Source organism: Ochlerotatus camptorhynchus, unplaced genomic scaffold (assembly GCF_037179485.1).
Source record: "Ochlerotatus camptorhynchus isolate MF236.1 unplaced genomic scaffold, CSIRO-AGI_Acam_v1.1 ptg000539l, whole genome shotgun sequence".
Taxonomy (NCBI): Eukaryota; Metazoa; Arthropoda; class Insecta; order Diptera; family Culicidae; genus Ochlerotatus; species Ochlerotatus camptorhynchus.
In genome coordinates, this window is record NW_027041022.1 from 1,298,605 (window position 1) to 1,312,331 (window position 13,727).

The 13,727-nt window shown below is 37.0% G+C and overlaps 2 protein-coding genes across 2 annotated transcripts; both read left to right on the forward strand.

The window, feature by feature from the left end:
• The first annotated feature begins 5,499 nt into the window (after positions 1-5,499).
• LOC135713151 (uncharacterized) lies at positions 5,500-6,456 on the forward strand. Its single transcript, XM_065236266.1, has one exon. The coding sequence runs from the start codon at positions 5,500-5,502 to the stop codon at positions 6,454-6,456; it is 957 nt and encodes a 318-aa protein (XP_065092338.1).
• A 797-nt stretch (positions 6,457-7,253) lies between these two features.
• LOC135713146 (probable cytochrome P450 6a14) lies at positions 7,254-8,873 on the forward strand. The gene is made up of 2 exons (XM_065236262.1): positions 7,254-8,331; positions 8,396-8,873. Exons 1-2 carry the CDS (start codon positions 7,254-7,256, stop codon positions 8,800-8,802), a joined length of 1,485 nt encoding a protein of 494 aa, XP_065092334.1. The 3' UTR covers positions 8,803-8,873.
• The last annotated feature ends 4,854 nt before the right edge of the window (positions 8,874-13,727 follow it).

Sequence of the window (13,727 nt, forward strand, 5' to 3'; positions counted from 1 at the left end):
TACGCGTGCACTAGAAATCACATATATACAAAGGTTTGAGCTGGACGATTTATCTTTAAGATAATTAAATATGACATTTTAACCAGGTTAGCAAACAAAACCGAACTGGTTAAAGTTACAGATATGAATTCCCTCTAGAGTTTACAGTTGCTTCACAGTGATATAAATGTGGAAAAGCTAAGGCGTCCACCTCTTAGTTTGCCTTTTTGTCCACCTAAAATATTCATAAGTATTACAAGCAATCAAGAGTTAATGAACAATCAATAAAGCATCCTTTTACACAAGCAACCTTGGAATCTGATGCTATCATAATTTTCAGCAATGGCATGCTCACGAACCCCTAACATTTGCCAGAAAACTAACTTCTAACTCAAGGTTTCTTCCAAATAAGCTTCAAAATTGTATTTTTTTTTTATCAAATTTTAAATTCAGAGTTATAACATGTCATAACAGTTGTCAAATAGTTGCAACACAGAAACCACCCTCAAGATAGCGCTATAACATGTTATAGCTCTGTAGTCTGAACAAGGCATAAGAAACCAATCTGATAGTGATTTCTAAAGTTATTCAAGTTTGGGGCTGTCTTTCCGTGACTCTCAACAGAACCCGTGTCATGAAGTTTTTTCGGAGCTTCACAGGGCAGAAGCTCCGAAAACAAACTCCTCCAGTGAACCCCCGACGTGATTTCGTTTGCGACGACGTCACGGAGAAGCGTACCACAAGGGCTGATCCTGGGGACTCTTTTGGTGATATTTTATATTAGCTGAACCTGATATGGATGATCAAAATGTGAAATTTACAAAAGGATAACAGATACAGGACTACAGGAAATTCTCCCTGAAGAAAAATAATCACTAGGAATCGGGATGTACTCAAGGAGAGGCAACATGCTAATTCTGTTGAATAGTACCAGGTGGATAACAGCCTGATTCAAGCAAGAAAGGTGGACCATGAAAGTACCAGTAGCACCATGCAATTTCATTCTGTTGACATTGCTCATGGATCCATTTGGTGAGTTCGTTCCTACTTATTAACACTTGGGATTATGATGGCCACCACTGAATTGTCACAAACATCTGCAGAGTCTGGTGAGAGCTTACCATTTATTCAATTTAAATATTTGTACAGCAGTCGTTTGATTTAGGCACGGTTCGATTTTAGCAACAACATCACAAAACCGTTCGCTTTTGGCACGGGGTTTAATTTTGGCAACGAGCCAAGATTGAATGGAATTTGAAAATAGTGTGTTTTTTCTCCTTGTGATTACAGCTTTTAATAAAAAATTTATTATTAGTAACGTCTATGGCGATGCCTCGCAGTGGTCCAATGTCAACAAAATCATAAATTGAATTTGAAAATAATACTGTTCGATTTTGGCAACACTAAATTTTTGGGCTTGCTGCCAGAAATGAACGGGTACAATTAAACTGAAAAGGAATAAGTGGATTAAAAGTTTGTTAATAAACGTTTTAAATCTTGTACGCGAAAACCCAACCCTCTTACCTCGTGGAAGTGCAGAGGATTTCTCGTCTTCCATCAAAGCGAGTGTCACGTCAACACATTTCTTCCCATTCCTTTCTTGGCCTGCGTTAGGGCGCGGCCGGCGCTGGTATTGCCAAGTTTGAGATCACCAGTTTTTACACATTGAAGATGATTGCTAGTCCCAAGCATCAGGATTTTCCAGTAATCAAAGGATCACATTTTAGTCCTTGTTACTTTTTATGACTTGATTTTAGTGACAAGACTCGGGTATTTTTATATTGTATATTTCAAATCAAAAATATTGTTTATGTTCATTATGATTTCACTTAATCCTTTTCCCTTATAACCTTTTCCCTTCTCCTTTTCCTTTCCCTCTTTTCTTTTCAGAAAGCGTGTAATGGCGCTATAGCCATAAGTCATAAAAGGCTAGGACAAGACTTTGTGCTCATGCCCCAACCGTCAGAAGAAAATGGAGCACAATTTAACCTTTCTAGCTTTGATGCCCAATGTTTTCTGAATCATCTTGTCCCTTAAATGCTGCACAGTAGGCCTGGCTGTTTTGATATGTTTGACGCATCTTCGATGTGAAACATACATCAATTAGCCAAGAAAAATAATGTAGGTATATATATCATTTTTCAGGATGCCTTCAAGAACTGGCTGTGCTAGATTAGATTAGATTAGATTAGATTAGATTAGATTAGATTAGATTAGATTAGATTAGATTAGATTAGATTAGATTAGATTAGATTAGATTAGATTAGATTAGATTAGATTATATTAGATTAGATTAGATTAGATTAGATTAGATTAGATTAGATTAGATTAGATTAGATTAGATAAGATTAGATAAGATTAGATTAGATTAGATTAGATTAGATTAGATTAGATTAGATTAGATTAGATTAGATTAGATTAGATTAGATTAGATTAGATTAGATTAGATTAGATTAGATTAGATTAGATTAGATTAGATTAGATTAGATTAGATTAGATTAGATTAGATTAGATTAGATTAGATTAGATTAGATTAGATTAGATTAGATTAGATTAGATTAGATTAGATTAGATTAGATTAGATTAGATTAGATTAGATTAGATTAGATTAGATTAGATTAGATTAGATTAGATTAGATTAGATTAGATTAGATTAGATTAGATTAGATTAGATTAGATGAGATTAGATTAGATTAGATGAGATTAGATTAGATTAGATTAGATTAGATTAGATTAGATGAGATTAGATTAGATTAGATTAGATTAGATTAGATTAGATTAGATTAGATTAGATTAGATTAGATTAGATTAGATTAGATTAGAGTAGAGTAGATTAGATTAGATTAGATTAGATTAGATTAGATTAGATTAGATTAGATTAGATTAGATTAGATTAGATTAGATTAGATTAGATTAGATTAGATTAGATTAGATTAGATTAGATTAGATTAGATTAGATTAGATTAGATTAGATTAGATTAGATTAGATTAGATTAGATTAGATTAGATTAGATTAGATTAGATTAGATTAGATTAGATTAGATTAGATTAGAATTCTGTAAGTGTTGCTGAACGTTTGATATGTCTAGGCATCGAATTGAAAACATTTATTCCTTTAAAAAATAATGAATTCTGTGAAATGTGAATGTGTGAAGAAATGTGGTTTTCTTATTGCAACCGCGTTTCTTGTATTATATCTATGAAAGTCCCTTCCACTTTCAATTCGTTTACACAAATATTGAAGCAGCAATCCGTTAAGGTGATACGGCACGTCATGCAACAATGGCTGTCCCTAAAATCATTAAATAAACGTATTATGGTATGCGTACGAAAGACATCTTCCTACAAAACAGTAAATTACTAATTACATACCTTAAAAAATGGGCCTGAATTGTATGAATAAGATCTGGATACATATTTCAATACTTTGCCACCCAAATATTGCCAATTCATTCACTCATTGGTAATATTTACATTAAAAAGTACGATCAGCGGATTTTGCTCTGCTCAGGGCATGAAATTTCAACAACTGTTTTCACTAGCTTTCACTTCTCAGAACCACACTAAAAACAATTACGACACGTGCTTCTACAAGTACTTTCAAGTTAATTCACTTTTAAAGACGATATTTACTTAAATAATATCATTTTCATCGTTAAAAACGCGAGCCGCGAATAATTTTGCAAATTGAAACTGTTTTGATTACCTTTTTTCTACACACCGCATTATGGAGGTGTGTGTAAGAATTATCTTTCATCGTATCCAGTGTTGTCGATTTTATTGAAACAAAGTGTGTAAAAACAATGTTTTTATTGCTTTTTAAGGTACTTAAACTGGGTGCAATTTAGAAACCATCACTAAAAAATGTTTAAAACAATTTCTTATTTTGTTTCTCAAGGCAAAAAAATGATAGTAAATGATCCTAGAAATCTTCTATAGAAAAAATATGTGTCGTTCTGGTTGCACTGCTCGAAGCCATCAGCTGATATGCAAAAGGCGGCAAAGGATGATTCAAAAACAAAAACATACACTATAAGAAAAAATATCCAGCGGCCAGTTCATTTTTGCCTACTTTTGACTTTGAGTGGGTAGAAACGAATTGTCAGTTCCATACTAATTGAAAACAATCAAATAAAAACTCTTCGACCCACATTACCTACTTTCGGCCTCGCTTTTGGCTTCCTACAATATAGTGCCGAGATTTGTGAAATTAAGTCATTTTGGGATCTTTTTTCTTACCGTGTACCTGGAGGTTTGAGCTCTGAAATCACTTTTGGACAGGTCGTATGTAACCAAAGTGTGATGTTGAATCAATTAATTTCTATGATGACTTGACATGTTGGTCTTGGAGACTAGGCGTAAAATTGTTTTCTGTATAGGAAGGGGTGTCCTGGGTCGTAGGTAGGTCGATAATATTGACAAATTGAATGGAAATGTAGTGATAGTCTCTGTTACACATTCGACCTAATAATAACGAACTCTAGCAGCTATGTTTACGGTAGTTGCGGTAGTGCATGATGTACACTCACACTACTACAGCATCAATGATAATCAATTCACTGACACATAGAAAGGAGAGAAAAAAAAGCAAAAAAAGCGTGACGTATCGTATCACCTTAAATGCTTTAAAAATGAACATTATAGTCAAATATACATTTCTTTGCCTCACCTACAGCCATTGTAAGGCGTCTAGCATCAAAGTTGAGGAAGTGAATCTATTACATCTCAAAATCAAACGCATTATTTTATCCTGCAAGCGCTGTAATCTCGATATTTGTGTTGCATTGGCCAGAAATAGAATGGAAGGGCAAAAGTCAAGATGAGGAGAGATGATTGATTTGTATAGCTGTATTTTACTGGCAATAGTTAAATCGTTTTTCAGTCGACATAAAAGTCAATACTTCTTGGTAATTTTTCTGATGACATTGTCAATGTGAGAGTTGAACTTAAGTTTGTCATCAATAATCACGCCAAGATATTTAATCTCCCGAACGCGATCAATAGTCTCATCATCAATTACAACAGAGACGTTCTCATTTAATCGGTTCCGTGAAATTACCATAAATTTAGTTTTACTTGTATTCTATTTCAGCTGCTTATACTTCAACCATCTACTTAGAGAACGCAAATCTTCATTCAAGTGCAAAACGGCATCACCTAAATCCATAGCTGCAATGAATAACACAGTAGCATCTGCAAAAGATGAATGTCGCAAAATCTTAAAACACATCGCAAGTCATTAATATACATAATAAATATCAGGAGCCCTAATACACTTCCCTGAGGCAATCCAAAGTTATTCCCCACGGGACTGGAAACATAATCATTAAAAACAGTCCGTTGAGTTCTGTCAGACAAATAGCTTTCAAACCATTTATATGCAGTACTCGTAATTCCAAAGCGTTTGATTGATCTTAACAATAAGGGCCTAGAGTTGACAGCTAAGCCCTGTGCGTGAAAGACGTGTTTCTTTTATCCATCTCGTTATCAGGTTACAAGCTAATGAGTTTTTTTTATCATATGGATGCTAAACGGGAGAACACCTTGGTAGTAGACTTTAGTGTGCTGCCGAAGCGACCAGATGCATCTGCCGTACAGAAATTCATGTGCGGTGAGTTGAAACTGGACATAGCGGACGCCTTAAACATCCAGTTTCACAATGTTAGAAACTGTGTCTACGTCGGGATGGTAGATGCAGCAACAGCCAAGCGCTACTTTGCATCACACCACCTAAAACACACTATGCAGTGTGAGAAAAAAGCTAACAAAATTCCCGTGTTCGTGGAAGACGAAGCCGTTAACGTGAGAATCCATGATCTCCCTCCGAAAACACCTAGCACGGTGATTATAGACAGTATGCGACCATACGGTACAATTCTTTCCATCAGCAGAGAAATGTGGAAGAATTATTTTCCCGGCATCCACAATGGACTACGTGTAGTACGGATGAAGATCAAACAACTCATCCCTTCCTATCTGATGATCGACGGTGAGACAATTTTGATTACATATCGCAATCAAGCAAAAACCTGCAGGTTCTGTGGACAAAAGGCTCATCCCCGACTAAACTGCAATAGCTCTACATCACGCATTACTGTCAATGACCGCAATGACCCTACAGACGCAGAAAAGGTCACAAACGATGAAAACAGCGAACAAACATTACTGGATACCAATCAAACTCAATCTACAATAGGCGAAACCAGCAAAAACACCCAGCACCAACACTCCGATGGAAACAATAGCGCACAAGAATCGACGGATAGTGAATTGGATGAATTTCTAACCGTCACCAACAAACGAAGGCTGTCAACGAAACAAAAACACAACAATGCGAAACGATATGTTACGAACCAGCGAACCAGGGTTGCCAGAATAATGAATCAGCAGGAAATTAAAATTCGATGGAAGATAAACAAGACGAATTGTCAGTTCCGGACTCACCAGTCAAGACGAGGAGCAAAAATAAGCAGCTAGGAAGAAAGTGAAAAAAAAAAATAATTTGAATTAACTGTATTTTCATATATTATTTTTCAGAGACGAACCAGCCTACGGCTGAAAGTCTCTTTAATAAAGAAATAAAAAAAAAAGCAAGGGCCTAGAAATTGTTTCAAAAGCGCGTTTTAGATAAAAAAAAAACAGCAACAATCGTATCTTTACACTCCAAGTTATTTTTCCATTTCGCTAATACCAAATTCAACGTGGTTCAACTGGGAATAACCTTCCCGATATCCTGATTGTTCTGGTATCAACCAACTATTATTTTTTAAATACTCCAACTGCTGGCCTTTAACAAAAAGATCTAATTTTTTTTTCTAATGTGTGGTTCAATAAAAAGTTATATTAATACGTGCAAACTCGCTCGGTTTTTCTCAATTTGTTTACATTTTCCTAGTTTTGCACTAATCACAATTTGCTCCGGAATTGATGAATGAATCATTTCTGTTTGCAAACAAATACACTTGGATTGGTGTGAGGATGTGTTGCTGATCATAATCACACTCCCAGCTTAATACCAGTAAAATGTTCGTGTCGTTGAGACATTGATCGCCCATTCATAAACACGAATAGTGACCGCAGTTCACTCGTGATCATTCTGGGCGTCTTGAGAATTCATCCACCCGTAAACTGTTATACAAAAAGCCAAAATTACATGTTGAGTTGTGGGATGTTCTTGACTTTTTAAAATCAGTACCGCTCAACATCCCAATCGAACAACACGTGTCGAACGCTAGCAAGTGCCAAAACAGCCAATTTAACCACCCAATGCCAACATGTGGATTTACCTGTTTCTGTTGATAGTCTCGCTTTCTTTTCTACTCGTACGGAGAAGATACTCGTACTGGAAGCGACAAGGTGTGCCATTCATTCCCGCAAAGTTCCCGGTCGGAAGTTTCGATGGCGTTGGAATCCATGCCCACCCCTCACAGTTGCTGGCCAAATTCTACAAGCAAACGAAAGGATCACACCCATTCGTTGGAGTGTACTACTTTCTGCAACCGGTGGTTGAGGTCTTGGATTTGGACTTGGTGAAAACCATTCTCATTCGAGACTTCCAGTATTTCCACGATCGTGGTTTGTATCACAACGAAAAGGATGATCCCATCTCGGGAAATCTACTGAACCTCGAGGGAACCCGATGGACCAATCAGCGCAAGAAACTGATCCCGACTTTTTCCTCCGGGAAGCTACGAATTATGTGCCCTACGATTGTGAACGTAGCGAAAAATCTGACAGTGAGCCTTGACAGATGTATCGCCGGAACGCGGGAGGTTGAGATCAAAGATATTTTGGCACGATTTTCAACGGATGTGATCGCAACGTGTGCTTTTGGGATCGATTGCAGCAGTTTGCTCGATCCGGATAACGAATTTAGGCGCATGGGTACGAAGGTGTTTGATGTCTCGACGTGGAAACTGATGAAACTGTTCTTTGTGTTTGCCTTCGGGAACCTGGCACGGAAGTGTCACATGAAGCTGATCGATGCCGATATATCGGGATTCTTTTTCAAAGTTGTTCGCGAAACGATCGATTTCCGAAAGAAAAATTCTGTGCAGAGGAATGACTTTATGAACCTGTTGATGCAGCTTCAAGAGAAAGGTGAACTGGAAGGGTCCGAGGAGAAACTTGGAACTCTTTCGTTAAATGAGATAGTGGCACATTCTTTTGTGTTCTTCCTGGGTGGATTTGAGACAGCCAGCACAACTATGTCGTACTGTTTGTACGAGCTGTCGTCCAATGAAGACGTTCAAGAGCGTGCTAGGAAATGTGTGATGGATGCTGTTACAAAATATGGCGAGTTGAATTACGATGCTCTGATGGATATGCCGTACCTTGAGCAGTGTATAAATGGTAAGATTCTATCCAACAAGATAGTTTTATCGATATACAAAAAAAAAATACAATTTTGTTACAGAAACTTTACGAAAATACCCACCTACAACGGTGTATCGCATAGTGACCAAAGACTACCAGGTTCCTGACTCAGATGTAGTATTTCCAAAAGGAATGAGCGTCATGGTCCCGGTATATGCCATTCACCATGACCCGGAGTACTGGCCGGATCCGGAACGGTACAATCCGGACCGGTTTAGTGCCGAGGAGTGTGCCAGTAGAAACCCGCTTACGTTTATTCCATTCGGTGAGGGTCCCCGAATGTGTGTTGCTGCTCGACTCGGAATGCTGCAAACCAAAATCGGACTAGCAACTATGCTGATGGGCTATCGGTTTTCAAGCTGCTCGTCTGCTCCGTTAAGGTTTTCGCCGAAGCATTTCATTCTGACACCCGTTGGCGGGCTGTGGATGAGAGTTGAAAGAATCTAAAAGGGATGAAGTGCGATGAATATGACGTGCCTTCATTTCAGAAACTATACACCTACTTTCACACCTGGTTAACAAATCAGTGCTAACATTTGAAAACGGCACAAAAGCCATTTGTAAACAAATGGTTTGTGGGCCCTTTACTCACTACTTGAAGTACACCCACGCGACACAACAGCAACATCGGGTAGGGGAAATTTTCCCCTTCCTGACGATGCTGTTGGTTTGCGTGGGCGTTCTTCGGTTAGCGAGTAAAGGGCCCACAAACCATTTGTTTACAAATGGCTTTTGCGCCGTTTTCAAATGTTAGCACTGAAATGAAAACAAACACCATTGGTGACACGGAAGAGGTTTTTTCTACCTGTTTGGCTTGATTGGTGTAGGTCATATGAAGCATGGTGATTAACGAAAGCTGGTTTTTTCGCTGAAGGGCAATCCAATAGGAATTCGTTATTCCGGTCCGGTTTTAAAAATTATGTAAATACGAAGGTTGAAATCAAATAAACTGCTCATCATCTTGTGCTGGATTGCGTTTTCTGTTTCCTTGTTAACATAGAATTACTGTTAATCAAATGTAAAAAAAAATTAATTCTATGCGAAATCTGGCTTTTGTAAGGGGGGATTTTGAAAATATATTTGAAAATTTCACTTCTAATCAACAGGTTTAATTTAAAAAGCACGAACCGATACCGAATCATTAACATGTGAATATCTTAATAAGGTCGGAATTTGGTTTGCTTAACTTACAAAACTTAGATGAGCACTCATACATCTAGTTTTCACTGGAAATCCTATGTATGAGTTTTCATTGCAAGACCGCCTCTTTTACATGATATAAGCCATAGTTTGTACGGGGTATAAGCCTGCGAAAGTTAAATAAAAATATTCGACAATGTATTAGTATAAGCACTGGCGTGCACAGGGTGCGGCAATGTGGGGCAATTGCCCCTCCTTTTATAAATAAGATTTTTATTTTCACATTTACAAAACTATGATATAAAATAACTTGATTTCTTGATAACTTAGATTGAAGGTAAAATAACTTCATTTCATAATATAAGGCCACTGAAATACTTTTATTGCGTCAATTTCTTTGAGATGGTGCCTGAAAATTGCACCAAAAGGTGCATGAAATGACAAACTTCAATTGGGTCAAAAAATTGCACCACAAAAAAAAATTCTTGTGTGAAAAAATTCACCTTCGTGGTGATAAATCGAAGAAAAAGCTTTTTATTTAATATTTCCGGTGCAAACATATCATCAAGGTGGGGCATGGAGGGACTCATCAAACTGAATAACTCTGGTGTAGAAATGGAATCACGCTAAACATTTGGAGGAGCACATTTTACTGAAAATTTCTGGTGGAAAGTTTGCAACATTGTGGTGAATGTAGAAGCAAGGTTTATTCATTTTTCTGGTGCATAATTTGCATCGTTCTGATGAATGCAAGCTTCATTGAAAATTTATGGTGGAAAATTTGCACCATTCTGGTACATGAAGAGACAAAGCTTGAAAATTGCACCATAAAAAGGTGCATGGTGAAACAAACTTCACTGACAATTTTTGGTGCACAGAACGGTGAATGGAGGAGCATGCTTTATTGAAAATTTTTGGTGCAAAATTTGCATTGCTCTGATACATGAAATGAACGGAATATTTCTGGTGGTCTGGTAAATGATGGCATAAGCTTTATTTAAAATTAAGCAATATTGAAAATTTCTGGTGGAAAATCTGCACCGTTGTAGTGAACGGGTGGGCAAGCTTTTTGGAAATTTTGTGTCCTAAAATTTGCATCCTTCTGCTGAATAGAGAAACAAACTTTAATAAAAATTTCCAGTCTAAAATTTGCACAATTCTGATGATTGGAGGGAAGCTGTTTTACTGACAATTTATGATGAAAAGTCTGAAAATAGGGGCAAACTTTATTTGGAGGAATACCTGCAACATTCTAATGATAGGAGAAGCAAGCTATAAGGAAATCTGCACCAATCAGAAGATTGGAGAAGCAATTTTTATTGAAAATTAACGGTGAAAAATTTGCATCGGTCTGATCAATTGAAATTTTCTGGTGTAAAATTTTATGGGGCCAAGTTTGTGTTGAAAATTTCTGGTGTAAGATTTCCAACAATCTGCTGCATGGGAGGCAAGCTGAATTTAAAATTTCTGGTGTAAGATTTGCAACAATCTGGTGCATGGAAGGCAAGCTGAATTAAAAATTCCTGATGTAAAAATTGCACAGTTCGTGTGAATGGAGGGGCAAGCTTTATTGAACATTTCTGGTAGAAAAACTACAACGTTTTGGTGAATGGACGGACAACTTAAACTTGACTTCCGAGAAGAACCTCAAGGGTATTGAATTCTGACGACAGTTCTAAAAGAAAATATTTCTGGAGATGATTTCATGGAATAAAATTTTGAATGAAATTCCAAAGGGATGTTGAGAAATGTTTCAAGGGAGTTCCGAGGATAACTTCAAGCGCATTTTGGGAAGAATTTCTGGAGAATACAGAGGTAATTTTTCTGAAACTTTAGGGGAATTTCAGTTCCAAGGTGTTCTAAAAAAAAAAGTTCAAAAATATTCCGAGAAGAACCTCAAGGATATTGAATTCTTATGACAGTTCCAAAATATTTCTGGTTAGAATTCAAAGAAAATTCTGCGTATAATTTTTAGTGCATCTTGCAGATAGTTCCAAGATTATTTCGAAAAGAATACCGAGAAAATCAAATTCAGTGCCGACATTTCAAAGGGGTGTAATTGCTTTTGTAAACAATGGCTTAAGCCGTCAATTTCTCGCGAATGAAATCTCACCTCTCCAAAATGCTGCTGGTAGAGGAAACATTTCTCTACGTGTTGGTGTCATTATGAGTGAGCTCTAATTCACGAGAAATCGACTGTTAAAGCCATTGTTTACAAATACAATTACGCCCCTTTGAAATGTTGGCACTGAATTTTGAGTGAAATTCCAAAGGGATTTTAAGCAAAATTTCAAGCAAATTCCGAGGATAATTTTTAGCTCATTCAGTTCCAATGTGTTCTGAGAAAAAATCATGAAGATTTCTAAATATAATTCCAGTGGACTTCTGAGAAGAATTTCAAAAGAGCTCTTAGGAGAGTTCGAGAAGAACCTCAAGGTTACAGAATCCTGAGGACAGTTCCAAAGAATTTCTGGGGAGTATTGATAATTTCTAGCTCAAGCCGGGAATAATTTTTTTGAGGAAGTTCTTCTGAAACTCTATGGGAATTTCAGTTGCAAGGTGTTCTGAGTAAAAGTCAAGAAGAGATCTAAAAATAATTCCAGAGGACTTCTGAGAAGAATTTCAAAAGAGATCACAGAGTTCTAAAAATTTCGAAAAGAACCTCAAGGGATTCTGAGGATGAACTTTTTCGCAACTGTACAAAGTTTAAAGACAGCTTTTGGATTCCCTTGAAACACCCTTGAAAAGTGGGTATTAGTTTGCCATTGAACCTTGATCTTACTAAAAAAAATCGTCTAAGAATCTTCTCTGAAAATTTCAAGTCATTTTTAACCGTAGTTAAAAAGTTACATGTTGAATGCTCGGAATCATTTTCTGTCACCGACTGGCGGTACTTTGGGACGGTTCACGATGGATGGGATTAAATTGCCAAATTCCATTGGATGTCTGAAAACAGTTTGTATTCAAGAAGATGAACCACCACCGGAGCAAAAAATATATAAAATTATCTAAATTAAACAGTAGGGAAACAGTGGTGGGTGGACAGCACCATCTCCCACGCACTTTGTAGTACTCCCCATCCCCAGATTAAATGCACCATAGAAAAAAAAATCGCCCCTCCTTAACAAGATTCCTGTGCACGCTAGTGAGTATAAGTATTAAAGACGAGCAGGGCGAAAACCATTTTATATCGATTTGTTAATTCAATTCGCAGGTAGATTACTATCAATAAATGTTGTAAAATATAACTGTAAAAATCATAATTGTCTTTGTGATGTTCATAAAGAAAACAGCAATCATCCTGATTGACTGGTGAGAAAAAATAATAAAACTAAACGTAGATTTCAGTGATATATGTGGATGTTCTTTTTTTTTTATAAAATATCAAATTTGGTTTTTAATACATATAATTTTTTAGAAATATCAAAATATGAATCCTACCGAAATTAAAAAAATGGCATATCAAAATATTTTATCAACATGATTTCAAAAACACAATGATATTTCATTTTAATAGTATTTTGATATCTGACTTTGCTCGGGTACAGACGTCTGGAGCTAATAAAAATCAACTTGTTGTTATTGAAAGTGATATGTCACAGCACTGGTCATAGAAACGAGTTGCTCGTGAAGGAGGAAGTCGCCGAAAGGTGTACCGAGAAGAAGGAGGAAGCCAAGAGAAGCAGTCGACGAAGAAAAGTGGTGGTTGGAACTGTGTGAGGCCCCGAAAAAGAAGCAAAGGACGACGAAAAAACGTCAGATACAGCTTTCCCCCGAAGAACGCGTTACCTACTGAGTTCTATCCACCGCTTTGTCTCGGAGGGATTTCAACCATGCGCTCTAATTTTCTACGAGTGACTAGTTCTCCATTGACCCTACTCACATGCAAAAATGTAGATCGACTGGTTGAAACCCCGCCGAGAAAAAGCGGTGGGTGCAACTCAGTGGGTAATGCGTTCTTCGGGGGATAGATGTAGTTAGAAACGTGTTGGCAGAAATGGAAGTTTGATAAAATAAAGTACTGTAGGAGTTTTTTCCTGTGCGCATTACGACTGGTTTTTGCCCAGTCACTCAATAAAAAACTAAAAATTGGCCAACAGCAAACGATGGAGGCATTGATGACAAAGTCAAATAGGTCAGATACTTCGTTAAATTGATGAATCATGGTGACAAAGGAACTGTTTGCAGCATAGTTGGTTGCATGTGCTCCTTCATGCAGCAAGGCTCTCGGG